Below are 17,669 nucleotides of genomic sequence, written 5' to 3'. Positions count from 1 at the left end.
ATTATTGAGTAGATGCAGATTTTGCAAATGTTGAGGTTTAGGTTCAAACTTCTAAAAAACGGTAAATATACTTTCAGGTTACAATATGTACTTTCAGGAACTTGAATTTAGAAGTGTCCATCAGTGAATGTTTGTATTAGAATGCTTAATTCATTTCTAATGTGTGAAACTTTGCATGTTATCAAACTGCACTGCATTCAATTCATAGTATAAGATATGATGATTCCAAAATTCACTAGTCCTTAATTTTGTGAACAAGTACTATATGCTACATATATTCGCACACAGTTTAGTACCCGAATGTTACAAACATGGGAAGTAATTTAAAATTCGTCTGCATAATCGAACACAAATAAGAATGTAAGTAAGTAAGTATATGGTTTATTATAGTGGCATGTGTTTTATACATTACAGAATTGAAAAATACATTAAACAGAATGATAGGAATGTAAACACCAGGCCCATCGGGCCTTTATGCCACTTTGAACAGAACACCCCCCCCCCCACATTAAATAATAAATATAGTGGTACATGTATTAAGCATGACTTTTACTATTTTGGTATATGATAGACTGTCTGTAGGTGTATGCGGGGAACAGAAATTTTGCAGTTTGTCTTGGGAAATTTAATAATAGAAATTTTGTTTTGTCTAAATCTGACATATTGAGCACAGTGGGGTTAAATCCGATACTGGTAAAAAAGATTACTGTAAGATTTGAATAACAGGAACAAAGAAGTAAAAAGTGACATTCATCTTCTACATTATCTGAAGAACATAAAATGCACATTCTATCCGATAACACCTCCCCCTTATACCGCCCTGTTTCAATTAGTATAGGTAAGACACCACATCTGAACTAGGCAAGTATAGAACGATGCCTTTTTGGAATATCAATGATTATATATCTTTCTGTTTGAAAATCACTCATATTTTTTATGGTTCGGTAAGTTCTAAGTTTTAGAACGTTATGGACCTCTTCATGTCAGCCATTCATAAAATCCCGACGAAGTATTTCTTCCACTGTGTTCAAGTTAGAGACCATACAAATTAGGAAATATACTGTCATATCAAGAGATTCAAAAAGGAATTTGACTGTATTTGACCAATTTATGTTGTGTGATTGTTTCATATCCCACATTATTTTTTTTTCGTAAGCCTGTCGTCCGGCATTGTAACGAGTCGATTCCATAGGCGTAAAATATTCATTTATTGTCGATAAAATGAAGGAAGCATTACATCCTTACAGGCCAACTGCCTTTCTATTGGTATTAGAAATGCTCATTCAATCACAAATTATAAAATATAAATAAAGCGGCAAGTTAAATTACCACTTATGGTGGTACATCTAGGTACTATATTTTGTCATAATTGTGTACTATGAACAATGATCTATTACTGCAACATCGTTATGTTCATGTGAATATTATAAGTAGAATATGCATACCATTATTTTGTTCTTCTGTCCGAAATTCGCAAAGGCTAGGGAGGATTTCTTCTGTTATTTTTAAAGACTTGATGAAACTCAAACCGTTGACACCATATGTTTTATGAGACGATGATTCGTATTGTGTTAAATTATTTTGTATTTTTCAAAGATATATTAGAAAACCTGACAAATTCAGCTAAACTTTGAATTGAAATGTTTTTAAACAAATAATATTAATATTATTACACATGTACAATGTCCTAAAATGTGTTGTGACTCATAATGTGTGTACACATGTCATAATCTCTATGTACACTGCATGTAGAGAGAGAGCAACATAAGTTTTCAGAAATAATCACATTGTATATCGTTGATACTATTATAGGATATGATAAAATCAAAACACTCATTGGCATACATGCATAATTATACATGTATGCAAATTACATATTGATTGCTAAATCAATCAATTGAGCATATTCGAAAAAAAAATCCAATTGGCATATTCCATGTAATTACTTGCATTTGCGAACGTATTTCACATGCAGACATATGTGTCTAATTCTACCCGCTGACTATATTATTTGTGATTGAAATCTTAATTTATAGTATTCATAATATGAAAATAAAAAATCTACATTCTTAGTAATGCACATGCAACGTAAAATATGCGTAAATACATGATTGTATACACATGTCCCAGTTAAGATTTATGTTCAATTCAACCCCAACCCCTCATGCACTTATTTTTAATTACAATTAACTTCGATCTTTGTTTCTATGCGGTGACAAAGCTGGGCATTATTCTTCCAGTTTACCTTGTGTATTTATCTCTATTGTTCCCATGACGGAGGAAAAACCTTGCAATTAACATGGAACTAACAAGAAATACACGGATCGATTGACTGAAGTACACAGGCATGCTAGCTTGTCAAACGTAACAACACACCGAATATACTTTGTTTTCTGTATCTCATTTCATATCTGTTTTGTTTAACTGAAAAAAATCTTATAACATTATGATGTATATAAAGTGCTTACTATTCTTCTCTCACTTATATTTTTAAGTTTTTTGTGTGTTTTTCAAATTCGCATTTGAATTATTTTTTGCATATTATTACTTTAAAGACCTCCGAATTTTAGTTAAGTTCCAGCATTGCGGAGACCATTAGGAATCATAGCCTACAGTTTCAGGAAACTGAAACTCGACGGAAACTATATAATCGTTTACGCACGGCGTAAACCATACGGGAAACTTCAACTTCAGGTTTCCGCAGACTGAAACTTGACGGAAACTTGCGGAAACTATATAATCGTTTATGCACTGCGGAAACCATGTAGGAAACCTCAACGTCAGGTTTCCGCAAGGTTTACATATTGTTTCAGTTTTGCGGAAACTAACGTTTTCATTCAGTGGTTGCAAGCATTTTATTAATTATTGGGATTGAACTCATCGAAGTAAAATCGGTTTATGAAAGCTTATATCATTATTTATCACTACTCTGTATTACCGGGATATTTCCGGATACCACCTATCCTCTATTTGGGTATTAGTGAGGTCATAATTACGTCACCACCACCGTGCAAGATTTCCCAGCAGTTGGCACTTGGAAATTTAAGTCTCGGTGTATAAAAAAGAAAGAAAAGAAATAATTTTAAAATGTTGTAGCTACAACAAGACGTTAGGCCCCTAGCGTTAATTTGGTTATTTTTGTCTGTACCGATTTTGTATGTGTGTATTACGGTAAATTTGAAAAAAAAAAAAAAAAAAAAATGCATTTATATTACCTCAATTTCCTTTGCACTGTGATTGATTAAATTTAAATTGCTTGCATATTGTTGGAGAACAAAATGCCAAAGAGAAAGGGAGAAGCGCAACCTTCGTCTACGGGAAGAAAGTGGAAAATCCCCGCTGTGACTGTGAGTGAGCCCGAGCGTATTAACGATCAGGGCCAGGCCGCGGGTGTTAATGACAACCCTCCTCCACGCTTTACTGACGAACAAATGCAGCAAATCACTGATGCTATCTATGCGGACATGACGGCCAGTGTAACCAAGGCCCCCATTCCAATCCGAGCCACGGACGCAAGTGTGAATTGCGAGGCTACTCCCCCAGGTAATGCAGACTTGTAGCCCTTTTCACAAAAAATCTTGCGATTTATCGTAAGATTTTAGGTTAAGATTTTCGTAAGATGAATCTTAAGTCAGTTTCACGAACGCACTCGTAAGTGCAAAAATAATCGTACGAAAAAAATTAAGATTTCCGTCCACGAGCGCACTTACGATTTCACTTACGAGAAAAAGCTTCCTTAGCTACGTACTTTCGTTTTGACTGCTCATGCGCAGTTCGCAATTTAGCGTGTCGTCTGTCAACAACAACATGAGCAAACGGAAGCCGAACTGGAGTGTTGCAGAAATTGAGGCCCTGGTGGGAGCTGTAACGGAAAATATAAGAGTCGTGAAGGGAAAGTTTACCCCCTCATTGACGAATGAGGTTAAGAATCGCCAGTGGATGGCGATAACCGAGCGGTAAGTACAGACATTCACCAAGTACGAAGTGACGTTGAGTGTATCGCCTTATCTGTCAAAAACAGCTGGCAAACTTAAACATGTAGTTTTAAAGTGACTTCTATGCACTAACGTAGAACAAAACATTTTACAAGCCTTTTATTGAAGAAGTAACCGTTATGCAACACTTAAATACTTCATTAGCACTGCGTATACTTATGATTGAAAACCATATGGTATCGGTGGCGGATCTAGAGGGGGGAGGTTACAATTCCCCTTTTAAAAGTTCTCCCAATAAAGTAATTCAAGAAATCAATAGACTTTGTCATTTATTTCTCCAGGAATGGAAGAAAATATTGCTTTTTACATTGTTTAGTACATTTTTATAAACGAGATACTACGATTTATACCTTATGTTTGGTTGCCCCCCCCCCCCCCCCCCCCCTTAAATCCGCCACTGATAGTTCTAGATATATAAATAAAACAAAAGTTGCAAATTATTTCTTTTTCCTTTTGTTTTGATAATCTACCTTTCCTGTTTTCATTTTCAATTGTAATGAGTCAGTTTTTAATTAATTTACTGTTTAATTATAATGTATGCATAGGGAGGTTAAAATCCTGATTTAGTTTGAATGGAAGCACGTGAGGGTTAGACTACTATTTTGTATTCAATATTTTTATGGGAGGGTCAGATAAGATTAGGTTATTTCAGTTGTGTTATTTTTTTTATAGCAGCGAATTGTTATTCAGTTGAACTTCATTGGGATTTCATTCTTTGTATGCATGTATTTTAGTTCCTCAATTTTAATACCAATATCCTTTCAATATTAATTGGCATTATATTATTTTCATTTAGAGTCAATACAGCTAATGTGTCTAAGTGTGATCGAGATGTAGCAGAAGTAAAGAAAAAATGGCAAGACTTCAGTAGCCAAACGAAAAAGAAGGAGGCCATGAGGATTCGTCACAGGCAAGCAACTGGAGGAGGTCCTGCAATAGAAGATGATCTGAAATCATGGGAAACTCTGGTAGAATAACTTTTGTAGCTTGGAAATTATTATATCATTTCTTGTTTTTTTATGCAACTACCAAGAAAATTGAAAAGGGAATGGAAATTTTAAACAGGAATATGTCATCCTAATTCACAAATACGTCATGAATATGAACATGTATGATATTTCTTGAATGTTGACTGCATACACCTACATGCGTATGATGCTTTGATTTACACTTTGTAAATGTTGTACAGAGTTATTTTCGCTCCTTGTTCATGATCTTGTAGACATGCAGTTTCACTGTTTTAAATTTGCCCAGACACAATTATTTGGAATGAGTTTAACTTATTTAGATTTGCCTTGTCTGAATTAAACCACTGACTACAGCAAGGACAAAAGAAATGAAAATAAAATAGTGGTGATTATATATATATATATATATATATATATATATATATATATATATATATATATATATATATATATATATATATATATACATCACTGATGAATCTATAAAATCAGATGAATGCATGATCTTAATTGTTGCACTTATCTTCAATACATGATTCAGAAAAAAGAACTGCATGGTAATTTGAAACTACATGTGCATAGATTATATTGATTACAAGATCTTTTCTCTTTATGTAGATCATTGGAACATTTTCCAAGAGTGCCGTTGAAGGGGTGCCGGGTGGGGTTGATTCTGGAGCACTATCCTCATCACAAAGCCGAATACTCTTAGAGAAAGGTACAGTGTATTTATGGATGATTCCTCTTTCCTTTATGATGATTAAGAATAAGGGGAGGGTAGGCAGATGAGAAAATACACACATTTGATGGTGTTCTACAGAGACACATCAGAGGTTGGGGCCTCAGCATGTGATCAATTTTTTTTATTGGAATACATTTTTTTTTAAATTCTTTTAAAAAGTACATTAGCTAAAGAAGAGCAAAAAGTACAATAGCTATAAAGAAGATCATGTAGGGTCAAAGGAACTCGTGTGAGTGATGTGGCCCATGGTCCTATGGTTTTTCTTGTGTAATCACCTATTTGGGATCAAATAGAGTTTATTGAATTGAACTTTCTTTTGTAAGAAACATCATATGTATTTGAGGCAACTCTTGCTGAACAATCACCTGCTGCTGAACAACCATCTGCCTTCATCACAGGTTTGTTTTTTTATGCCTCTACATGTAGAAATTTAATCTGTGTTAATGTACAATGACAATACCAGTGAAATATATTTAAAAAAAATGTTCAATGGATAAGATACAGTACATGTTGTTGGTTGTTTTTTTTTTTTGGTTTTTTTTTTTTTGCTGTTTAAATGCATAAAGTTAACACAATACATGTATTTAAGAAGGAGCAACAATGATATGGATGGAAGGTGGAGGATATATGTACAAGAATGTTTTATAATTGAAAAATTTCAAAATTACCCATTTAGTTTTTTTTAAAAATGCAGTTTTAGAAGAAAGTGTAACCTGATTAAATTTAAAACCCCTGCAAGACTTGAACCCATGCTACTAAGCTAGGCAAATATATTTAAAAGGGATAGACAAATATTGCTGATATTCATAATTTTATTTATGTTTTAAAAGGAAGTCGGTCATTATAATGATGTGTTAGTCCTCCTTATAATACTTATTGATAGCAATTTTAGATCCAATGTCTGGACAGTTTTATTTAATACATGCACTTGTACAAGTACACATATGTGCTCTGATTTATGGAATACATATATATAATTTCAGATAACTCCAGTGAAAAGCCTGTGAGTGAGGAGTTTGAGACAGGTATTGTATATACATGTACACTAATCTATTTTTCATACTTCGAGAAATTTGGAAGTATTCAATGGTTTAACAGTATAGGCAAAGTAGACCTACAAAACTGGTATTTCCTGTAAGGGGAAACTTTCTGTGTTCCATTATCCTTTTAAGGTATCAAATTATTTTCTGCGTTTTCAATTTCTGCGATTGCATTATACCAATCTATACCTAATTTTATATTGATATATACAATTGTATATTTTGCGATTGTAATTTTATGGGATTTTTCATGTCTGCAAAAAATGGAACACCACAGAAAATACCCATTATACAGTATTTACCCCCAGAACTTGTACGAATTAAGCTTTATAAAATATCACCAATAAATAAGCAGTGTTGTATATAATTTTGGGGAACAAAATATATAACAGTGAGAATCTACCTTTTCTATTTTCACATGTTTTCAGTTATGTTTGCAAATTCTTTGCCTTCTGCTGGTGGAGCAGCTGTGTGTTCTAGCGGTACCTCCACACAGAACAAGAAAAAAAAGGAAGAGTCCCTGTAAGTCATTTGATTGAGAGTCATATATGTTTCAATTGCTTACATCATCAAAGTCTTAATTTAGCTAAGCTGCTTTGTATTTCCGTCTATAGACTTTAAGACTTCTACAGATTTTGACAATCTGACAAAAATAGCAAAACATCAGCAACATAAAGTGTTGATCATGCTAATAAGAAAATGTTTGAAACCCAAAACTGTAGTTACTGTAGAAGAAGATGGTAATGACTTGTATTTTTATTAGGTGATGACACCGAAGACGATGTCAGGTTGAAAATCGAATTTATCAATTTGGGAAAAGAACGGAATAGAGCTGTGAAGGAATACAGAGCCAAGAAGTTGGCATTTTATGAAGAGATAACTCAGCAGCAGGGTGAAATGATTCAACTTCAAATGAAGACAGCAACAGCCTTGGAGTTGATTGCATCAAAATGTCAACAAACAGCAACCTTAATACCATCACCCTTTTCTGTTTCTCCTATAATCAGATTTGATAGCTAGATATGCACCATCTGTTAGTTTAAACATGTACCATATTTAAGGTAGATCGATCCTCATGTGATGTCATAGATTTTTACAAAAATCTGTATTCAATCAAAATTGAACTGATAGAAATATATCTTTGCTGGTACATATATTTCCTCTACTGCATGTCTATTGTACAATTATTTTCCTACTATCGACAATTAATTGATACATATTAGCATTTTTCTAAATTGTTGACGTTAGATATTTTTCATTTTAACAAGTTTTTTTTCTATACTTATTATTCCTCTTTGCATATTTAATTGTGTGATTTTCTAATGTTGACCTACACTTCTGTTATTTGTTTGTCTGACATCTTTTTTTAAAAAAAGGTGGCTGCATAATACATTTTCTTTGGTTATTAATTGAATTAAACTATATTGTGTGGAAATGTATACAGTTTTTTCCACTTTTAATCTATTAATATTGATAACTCACATGAGGGTGGAACTACCTTAAACATGTACCATATCTAGTATCTTAATTGTGTCTTATTTATATTTTATATTGAAGTTATATATATGTGAATTCTTTAAGGTTGCTATTGTCCTCAGATGAAGCTATAAACATTTCACTCTGCTGTTGAGAAATGGGTAATTATCATATTTTCTTATTATCAAAGGACTGCACATGAAATGCCTGTAATTGTTGAAGGATGAAAACTGAGTTATTCCCCTTTAATTTGTCCATGCAGTCTCTGTATTCATTACTCTTTACTTATACATGCAACAGTATTTGTTCCTTTCTTTTTCCAAGTTCATAGTTTGCTATATTGTACTTTGATTTATATTTTGACATCACTTGTGTGTGCATATTGTCCATACTCAGAGTAGAGACAAATAAGTTCAAAAAAGAAATATTTGATAATAATGTAAATTGTGAAAAAAATATTGCAATGGTAGTACTTTAAAATTCATAATGTAACAAAATGAATTTGATGTAAGAATCATTGTTTTTTTTGGGGGGGGGGGGGGGTGGGTGGGTTTGGCCAAGAGATGTAGGGATTACACTCCCCCTCCACCTCTAGATTTACAATTACTGTTCTTCATGAATTGCATGCACTTATAGCTGACAGTATGTTTATTCATTTTCAATGCATACCACATTTATCTATATTTTTGTTTAATATTTGATTCTCTTGAATAAATGTACATGAGGTAATTACTTAACACTTCCGTAATTTTGGAGAGACAAAACTGAAATGTTCCCCTTTGATTTCTTAATGCGATATAGCTTACCTACACATATCTTTAATTACAACGGAATTTGTTCATTTCTTTTTTCGAAGTTGATAGTTTGAATTTATTGCGTACCGGTAGTTTGATTTTTATTTTTGTCAACACTTGTGTGTTTGTTGTCCTTCTTCAAAGATCTATAGTGGTGTCTTCACTAAATGATTAAAACACTTCTTATGATGTCCGATATATTTATATCTATTTATGAAGAATATAAAAAAGATTTGTGACATAATTTTGATGCAAAGCATCAATCTGGCAACTAAAATTATACACATTCTAAACTACAAATTGTACATGCATTTCTATAGCATTACACAGGAATTGTAATATGACTTCTTTTTACACACACACACACACACACACACACACACACACACACACACACACACACACATATATATATATATATATATATATATATATATATATATATATATATATATAAAACATGGAAACAGCAGAGTTGTTTTTAGATGTACTATCTTTTTTTTTTTAAAGCATTAATACATGTACATTGTACTATAATCATTGAATCATGTGAAAACCTGAAATATTAATCAAACATGTAAAGAGAGAGAGAGAGAGAGAGAGAGAGAGAGAGAGAGAGAGAGAGAGAGAGAGAGAAAAGGTTCTGGAAACATATTACTTTCAACATAATGGTATTATTGATATCAGTAAAATAATAAAGTTTGCTGTTCTCGTTCCTTCAACTCAATTTTGTGTTACTTTAAAACAATGCCAAAAAGGAGTAAATTATATACACTGAAGATGCACATGAAATTATGAATCGGATGTAAAAACTATACAAAGAGAACAAATATTTTGGTTTATGATACTTATAGAAATTTACTTTTGGAAATTTAATCCAAATACAACATTAAGAACTTGCAAGATTAAAATCTCTGTGTTATCCTATGTCTCAAAGTAAGACCATCATTGTCATTTCCTTGATATGCTGCATGGTGGTGAAACACTGGCACAGCTGCCTCATTTGTGGCTTGCAGGGGTATTTTGTCGAGGATAGCCTTGTTGTGGAGCCGAAAGCAGCATTCAATGATTTTGATGCATTTCTCCGAACCAAATTGTAAAGTCTCACCAATCTTGTGCATACATCTTAAATTATAAAGAAAATAATTGCCTCTTATAGTTTTGCTTTTAATTACTACACATCTACATGTTTGTGGATTCTGACCTCCCCTTATACCTTCTTTGTCCAAATATTTCACATAATGTGTAACCATTCAGTGATTTGAAGCCAACTAATTGACCAAAGTAGGTTTAATTCAAATTTGATGTCTAAATCAATTTTTAACAAACTATTTGAAATTTCTTTTAAATTACCTAAACCTGCTCTTGAGTACACCAAAAGCTCTCTCCACTGTATTTCTAGTGGAACAGTGGGCACGGTTGTACCTCTGTTCCTGCTGATTTGATGGCTGAGCAAAAGGTGTCAGAAGCCACTTCTTCAAAGGGTACCCAGAATCCCCCAACAGCCATCCATCAGTTCCTTCCATAATGTTTGGGAGAAAGGAATTTGTTACGATGAAGGAGTCACGTGTGGACCCAGGCCATCTCACCACTATGTTTGTAAAGCTAAAGGAAATTAGCAAATATTTTCATTAAATTGTTAAATATTTATGTACAATTCATAGGCAAATGAATATATGTATATAATTTTGCTACAATTCTTTTTTAAATTTCAAAAAGTTCATTTTTGTCGTGGTCACATTACTTGTCACCTATGTATCTGTGATAACGTTTTACCTGAGATTTACATCCACAACGGCATGCACGTTGATGGCATGGAATCCCTTCCTACAGATGAATGTGGGCTCCTCATCACCTGCCATCCCTTGAATGGGAATCAGGGTTCCATCGATGGCTCCGACCACATTGGGAAAATTCGCAATTTTATGAAACCCTTCCTTAACCCTTTCTCTACCGGTACATTTTAGAGGTTTTTAAGACTAAATGACAATATTCTTGAATCGAGATACATCTGCATGTATCACGATTTTAGCTAGGCATGTGATATATAATTTTGTTATGAATTGGACAGGGGACATTTTTTTCATAAAGTTTGTCATGTTATCCCATGACCCAAATAGTTCTACGGGGTCAAAGGTCATTTAAGTGCACATTTTTGCAATCTTTTTTCTCTGGAATATATATATATTACGACCCCTCTCACTGGATTCGAGTCAAAAATAGGAAATTCTAAATGTATGAGGTGATATGTCTTTTAAAATACTACAAAAACATCACAATCAAATTAATCAATTTTATGGACAAACAAATATTTTTGGTTGCTAAGTAACAACACTCATGGTGTAATTTTGACCATAATTTGCCTTTCTACATCCATTCGACACAATTCAAACATAATTACATTCCATGATGATTAGTCAATGTCACATTATTTTAAAAATATAATCTTTGACTAGATCTTAATCATTTTAAAAGGTTTTTAACAAAAAACATAATGAAGAGAATTAAGGTCAAAGGTCATAAAATGAAAATTTCGTACTTCATATACATATTCATCATTTTCTAATAATATGACGTTTTGCCATTGTATCCCACTAAATAGTATAAATATTGCAACATTAAAACAAAGATCTTTCCTGTTAAAATCTAAAAAAAAAATAAAAAAAATTTATATTCAAATATATTTGGTTGATAAGCAACAACAGCATTATGATATCAAATGCTATGCGAAAATAATACCCGTTTTTTCTCCTCAAGTTCATTGTACATGTATACGAATGTTCAAGTACTTACTTTCAATCACTAAATTTAAATGTACTTGCATTATATTTAATAAAAATTGTTCTTCTTATATTCAACCTCTTAAAACATATTTCTAGACATAATTCTTGATACTAGGTTGTTCCGATAGGGGCATGCGTTGACCAATATCTGTCTATCGACTGGAACTTCTCAGCAGAAATGTATAAGATAATGCCCAAAAATCTGAAGAAAAAGAGAAAGAGTGTTTATACTTAGCCCCAATATACTGATGTATTCTCAAAGCTTTTGAATACTCAATTGGCTCTGTAAATGTTTTCTATAATCAAGGCCCTCTGAAAAGTATGCGTTTAATTACTTGTAAAATTTTATCTGGGGTAATTGTAATACACATTTAATAAATGTGTTAGATGCACAGCCAGATTAATTTTGGTAAAGGTAATCTTATAAAATACATTTTATTATTCGTTTTAAACTAGGAATCACTGTCACAATATCGGTACTTTAAAACTAGTAATACCTGTACAGTTCCTCTTCAGTGAGAGGCTTCGAACTTCCTTGGGAAGCATATGACAATCCTTCCCCCTAGATATGACCATCACAGTATAATGGTTGGTGGCAACACAGATGGAGAAAACCAAATCTTCTGTCAAAAACAGCTTCATAAAATCTGCAATTATCTGAATAACCAGGTCCCATATCTGAAAATAAAAATGCAAATAAAATCAGTATTGGCCATCATACCTTATTTGTCAGCATTTAAAACACTTAGCATACCTTATAATTAGAAACAGAATAATGATTTTCCGTGTTTTGTCTCTTTTTGTATGCATGTTATATCTAGTAATGCAACGATAAACAGTAAAATGGTACATGCATATCAGTGTACCATAATGCCATGATTCCATTTGTGAATGTATTATCTGGATTCATTTGAATGTTAACTAAATGTATATGGATTTAACCCTATATTCAACCTCAAAGAGTCATACCAACTGCATGCCAGGTTGTCACTTCGAATGAAATGCCACAGTTCTTGGATCAGGTGTCCCTGTGTCCTCCACATCAACATACTCCCAATGCATGTCTGGATTTGCCAGTAGACTGTCACTAGTGGAAGATACCTGGAAGCTTCCCACTAAATATTGGGATGTCAATAACCTTTTTAAAGATGAAAAAATACAATTAAGAATTATTGGTTTGTGTTTTAAAGCAGAATATAAGCTTCATGATAGTAAGGGACAGTTTCGCACGAAAGTACTGATCATATTTATTTAAAGATAGAGATGTCCTATATTTGAAGTGCTATTTGGTAAGGGATTACATACATAGTTATTTCGGGTTTCAAAGATTTCGGTTGAGCATCACTGAAGAGACATTATTTGTCGAAATGCGCATCTGGTGCATCAAAATTGGTACCGTATAAGTTTTACATACATATGTTAGAAATCAAATGAATGGAATATTTCATTATACTTTGCGAGTGTAGCAGAGTGCGTATTGAAAAAAACCCACTATACATCATGGAGGTGTTAGCATTATGCCCAACATATACATGGGAGCAAATACTGAAGAAATTCAGGTTAAAATATACAGTGTCCAGCGAAAATATTGTGCCTCTGAGGGAAATTGAATGGCCCCAGATTTAAAGTAGAATTGAATTGGTTCTTCATTGTACACAGTGTCTAAATCCCCTGGAATGGTACTCTGATGGGGTGTGGATTTAGTCGAAATTAGAGAAAATCTAAGCAAGAAGTGGGCAGATGTCCATCAGCTCAAAGCACACCAGCATGTATGGATCATATAATTAAATGCTTTATCAAAAGCCTGTCATAACCAGATTTTGATTGATGTTACCCCCCCCCCCCCCCACGCACACACCTTTTGTCCCAAACACACATTTTGTTTTTATTTCTGTTACAATATGAAGAAAAACCTCAAATTACGGTAATAAATTATATTATTACGGTAATACAATAATGCAGTATATGCTTTCCTAACAGATTGTGTTTTCTTTTCATAGAAAGATAATTTTTTTTATAAACATAGACAATCTTGGAAAATAGTCTCCGCACCAATGGTCATAAATGCCCAGTCTGATTAAAACCATCCCACCCTTTTCTCATCGTACACTAAATCCACCCTCTTCTTACACTCACGCGTCAGGTGAGGAGATACCAAAAGGGGGGGGGGGGTCAGACTGATTAATGCCGGGCCAGGACAGATTAATTGATGTCAGATATGTTCAGCTCTTAATAAACAATTGTGTGTTATACACTTGGTTTAGATATCATAAAATATAAATATTTTCTTTCATGAAACGACAAATTATGCCATCAAATCGCGGTTAATATATTAATCGTGCATTTTTCATAACATGACATAACCGCGAACGTTTTTTTTCTTCTAGTCGTCCTATGTGGCGACATCAACTTACATGTTTATACTGAATGCATGATCGTTTGGGTCATCCTGCAACAGGATATCCAAGGTATCTTCAGACTTCTTCATCTGACATCAGGTCGTTTTCAAGATGTAAAATACAATACAAGCGTTTGTTGTGTTGTTGTTTTCGTTGAAACGGAAACACGTGTGTTGCCCGTGGACACTTTCAGAAAACCCCGCGGCCGAGATCCGGATCACGGGGGAAAAAGTATTATATATACAATGTGCAGACTGGTCTTTTTGTTTTCTCTGTTTGGCAGAAAAAAATATTTCTATACCGAATAAATATTACATAACGTTTATATCTGAATTTGAAGTATTTTTTTTTATTTACTCTGCCGATGTAACATTCTCATTAGGTGTTTTATGAAGTTACAGTTCAAGTAGGTGGTGTAACTGTTATTTACCAATAATGGTTTTTATACTTCTTTTTTTTTTAAAAGCAGACAATACCTGGTTGATTATTTCATACATATATGTATATTGTTTTAGTGTATCAAAAAGTATCCATATTACCAACAGAGGACAATACAAATAGTTTTCACTACACAGGCAAATGTGCCTCACGTGAATTTCACGTGAAATGCTGTTCACGTGAAATTCACATGAACCTTTCTCGTGAAATTCACGTAAATTTCATGTGAATTTCACGTGAAAAGTTATTCACGTGAAATTCACGTTAATATGTCCACATGAATGTCACGTGAATCCCTTTTCACGTGAAATTCACGTTAAAATATTCACATGAATTTCATGTGAACAGCAATTCACATGAAATTCACGTTAAAATTTTCACATGAATTTCACGTGAAAAGCATTATATCACTTTTCACATTAGTTCCTTGCGAAAATTTTAATGTGATTTGATTTTCACAAGGGAATACTGTGAACGTTGATTCACGTGAATTTCACGTGAAAAGATTCACACGAATTTCACGTGAAATTTCTTCATGTGAAATTCACACGAACAATTTCACACGAATTTCACGTGAAAAGCTATTCACGTTAAACATTTCACAAGAAAAGCGATTAAAGTGAAATATTCACACTTCTTAATATATTCAAGCGAAAAAATAAATAAAATTAAGGTAAAATATAAAACGATATGGAGATTAGGCAATTCAAAAGTTAGAGTACATTTATAAAATGTAGGCAAACGACCAATAAAGTAGATCCTGCTCACGCCTCCCTCTCCTCGTTTATTTACGAAATTATTAACTTGCATTGTAGTTCTGTACGCAGTATGATTACATGTACTTTCCACACCTGATTTCTCTCATTTCCCATTATATTTTCTCTTAAGAATTAAAATATAAATTAAATCTCCCATCATCATAGATATTAATGAAAGCATATTTTCCAACTACTTGAAGAATCACTATATTGATAGAGTTAGAATATGCAACTTCAAAACTACGAAATTTTATAAACATGGAAAATTACTATTTTACAGTAAAATCAGAAAGAACTATGAATTAAAACTAATAAGACCATTTGAAATTTCCATTTGTGAGAGTAGCACATTTTTTAAAATAGCTAAGAATATTTGCCCACCCTTTAGAAATTGAAACTGGTGAATATTCAAAACCATGCATTCCAAAAGATTGTTGTTTTGGTCAGTTTTGTAAAACTACTGAAGATGAGTTAAATTTTTTATCTCCCTGCTTTATGATGTTAGTAACAGGCTACTTGTCGGAGTGCACTTGGGCTGTTTACATACATGTGATTTGAGGGTAGTATTGTGCAGGTGGGAAAAAATGCCATGATATTGTTTTCCGCTGTCTGTAGTTTGGCATCAATTTTAATTACCCCCCCCCCCTCCTTATTAGATACATCGAGAATAATTACCGGTGTGATACCTTGGAAGCTGGTGTATGCATAAAGTTAGACCTACTGGAAATTGCTGATACACGCATGTAGAAATGAAAATTTTCTATCAGCCGTATAGCCGTATTCACTATCCCGAATTTGTAGATCGTCAATCAAAAGGAAAACACAGATTTCTAGCACTCGGAAGAAAGCGAAAAACATAAACAATCCTTAACATTACTGTCCATGTATATTTAGATAACTTTTAAAAAATATCTATAAAGCTTTACACTGTAACAGTCAGATTCCGGTAATATTTACAAGACTGTGACGTCACACTCGCGTAAGCCGTCTGACGCGTCTGACGTATGTAAGACAGCGAATGTGAAAGTACATAGAAACTCTACAGGTAAGATGAGATTGAGCATTGTAATTATAAATGTTCAGTGTAAATTCAAGCCATTAGGCTTATTACATTTATGTGATCTAAAGTTCCTGATGCAACCGCTTATTTCAGACTGATGAGAATTACTTTAGACGGGGTACGTCAACGAATAGGCACGGCAGCGAAAATACGGAAGTCACTTCGGGGACGTGTCGCAGAATCGCATAACTCTACACGGTTTGTTAATTTTTCCTTATTCATCAGAGAACATGGTAATCGTAATTCAGAACATAATTTTTATAATTTAATTGATCTATATATTGATTAGGGGTGCTAAGTAACGTTCTATATTACCTTCATAGAGGCATCATCGAGATCAGGCACGTTGAAGGGGGGGGGGAGGGGTGATGTGTAACAATGTCCATCGATTGTTATATATATCGTAATGCCAATAAAATGTATATATATATTGGTTGCTCCCCCCTTTAACTATAGTTTTGAATGAGAAGAATGTAAGCTTGAAAGCTCTATCAATGTAAATCGTTTCATTTTAATAGCTGCAGAACTGTAGCTCTCTGAAAAAAAAAATTTTGACATAACAGAGATATGTCAAAATATTTTTTCAGAGAGCTACAGTTCTGCAGCTATCATTTTAAGCAATGCATTTATATAGATTTAATCTAGATAATGAGGAATGCAAAGTCATTTTCAAATCGCCTCTGGATTAGAACATGACAATTTGAAAACATATTCCATGACTTCCTTCTGTATCTTGTATAATAATTCTATTCTATTCTGTATGATGATATATAAAAGGTTATGTTTCTTTCAAACACAAATTATTGATAATTTTGCAACTTTTGTTTTCTTCGTTTCTGCTACATCTACGTGCAATTTTATTCATAGTACAGTATGTGTACATAAGGCTTAATATGACTCCTTTTGTATATTGAACAGTCCTTCTAATGCATAAATATTTCTTTTTCAGAGATTAAAAGAAAGAAAAAAAGACAATGAAGACAACATGTAAAAACAAATTCAATCAATTAAATTATCAGCAGATTGAAAGCAGATTTGTACTCCTTTTTGTGTTCATCTGAACCGGAGATTCAGAGTATCAAAATACCCATGTAAGATTTAACGTTATAAATTTTATGTGAAATTCACGTGAATTTTATGTGAAATTCATGTTAAAAATTTCACGTGAAATTCACGTGAATTTTATGTGAATTTCACGTGATTTTTTTTCGTGTGA

The 17,669-nt window shown here is 33.1% G+C and overlaps 2 protein-coding genes across 2 annotated transcripts; one reads left to right on the top strand and one right to left on the bottom strand.

The window, feature by feature from the left end:
* The first annotated feature begins 3,627 nt into the window (after positions 1–3,627).
* Positions 3,628–7,765, top strand: LOC125647343 (uncharacterized). The gene is made up of 7 exons (XM_056147788.1): positions 3,628–3,956; positions 4,792–4,963; positions 5,582–5,681; positions 6,029–6,103; positions 6,689–6,839; positions 7,174–7,214; positions 7,509–7,765. The coding sequence occupies exons 1-7, from the start codon at positions 3,766–3,768 to the stop codon at positions 7,763–7,765; spliced, it is 987 nt and encodes a 328-aa protein (XP_056003763.1). The 5' UTR covers positions 3,628–3,765.
* A 2,155-nt stretch (positions 7,766–9,920) lies between these two features.
* On the bottom strand, positions 9,921–10,877 carry LOC130049781 (putative nuclease HARBI1). Its single transcript, XM_056147787.1, has 3 exons — positions 10,792–10,877; positions 10,369–10,620; positions 9,921–10,140 (listed from the first exon to the last, which is right to left on the bottom strand). Exons 1-3 carry the CDS (start codon positions 10,875–10,877, stop codon positions 9,921–9,923), a joined length of 558 nt encoding a protein of 185 aa, XP_056003762.1.
* Between the last annotated feature and the right edge of the window lie 6,792 nt (positions 10,878–17,669).

Source organism: Ostrea edulis, chromosome 8 (assembly GCF_947568905.1).
Source record: "Ostrea edulis chromosome 8, xbOstEdul1.1, whole genome shotgun sequence".
Taxonomy (NCBI): domain Eukaryota; kingdom Metazoa; phylum Mollusca; class Bivalvia; order Ostreida; family Ostreidae; genus Ostrea; species Ostrea edulis.
Note: the sequence above shows the minus strand (reverse complement) of the source record. Positions and strands in the feature narration are given on the sequence as shown.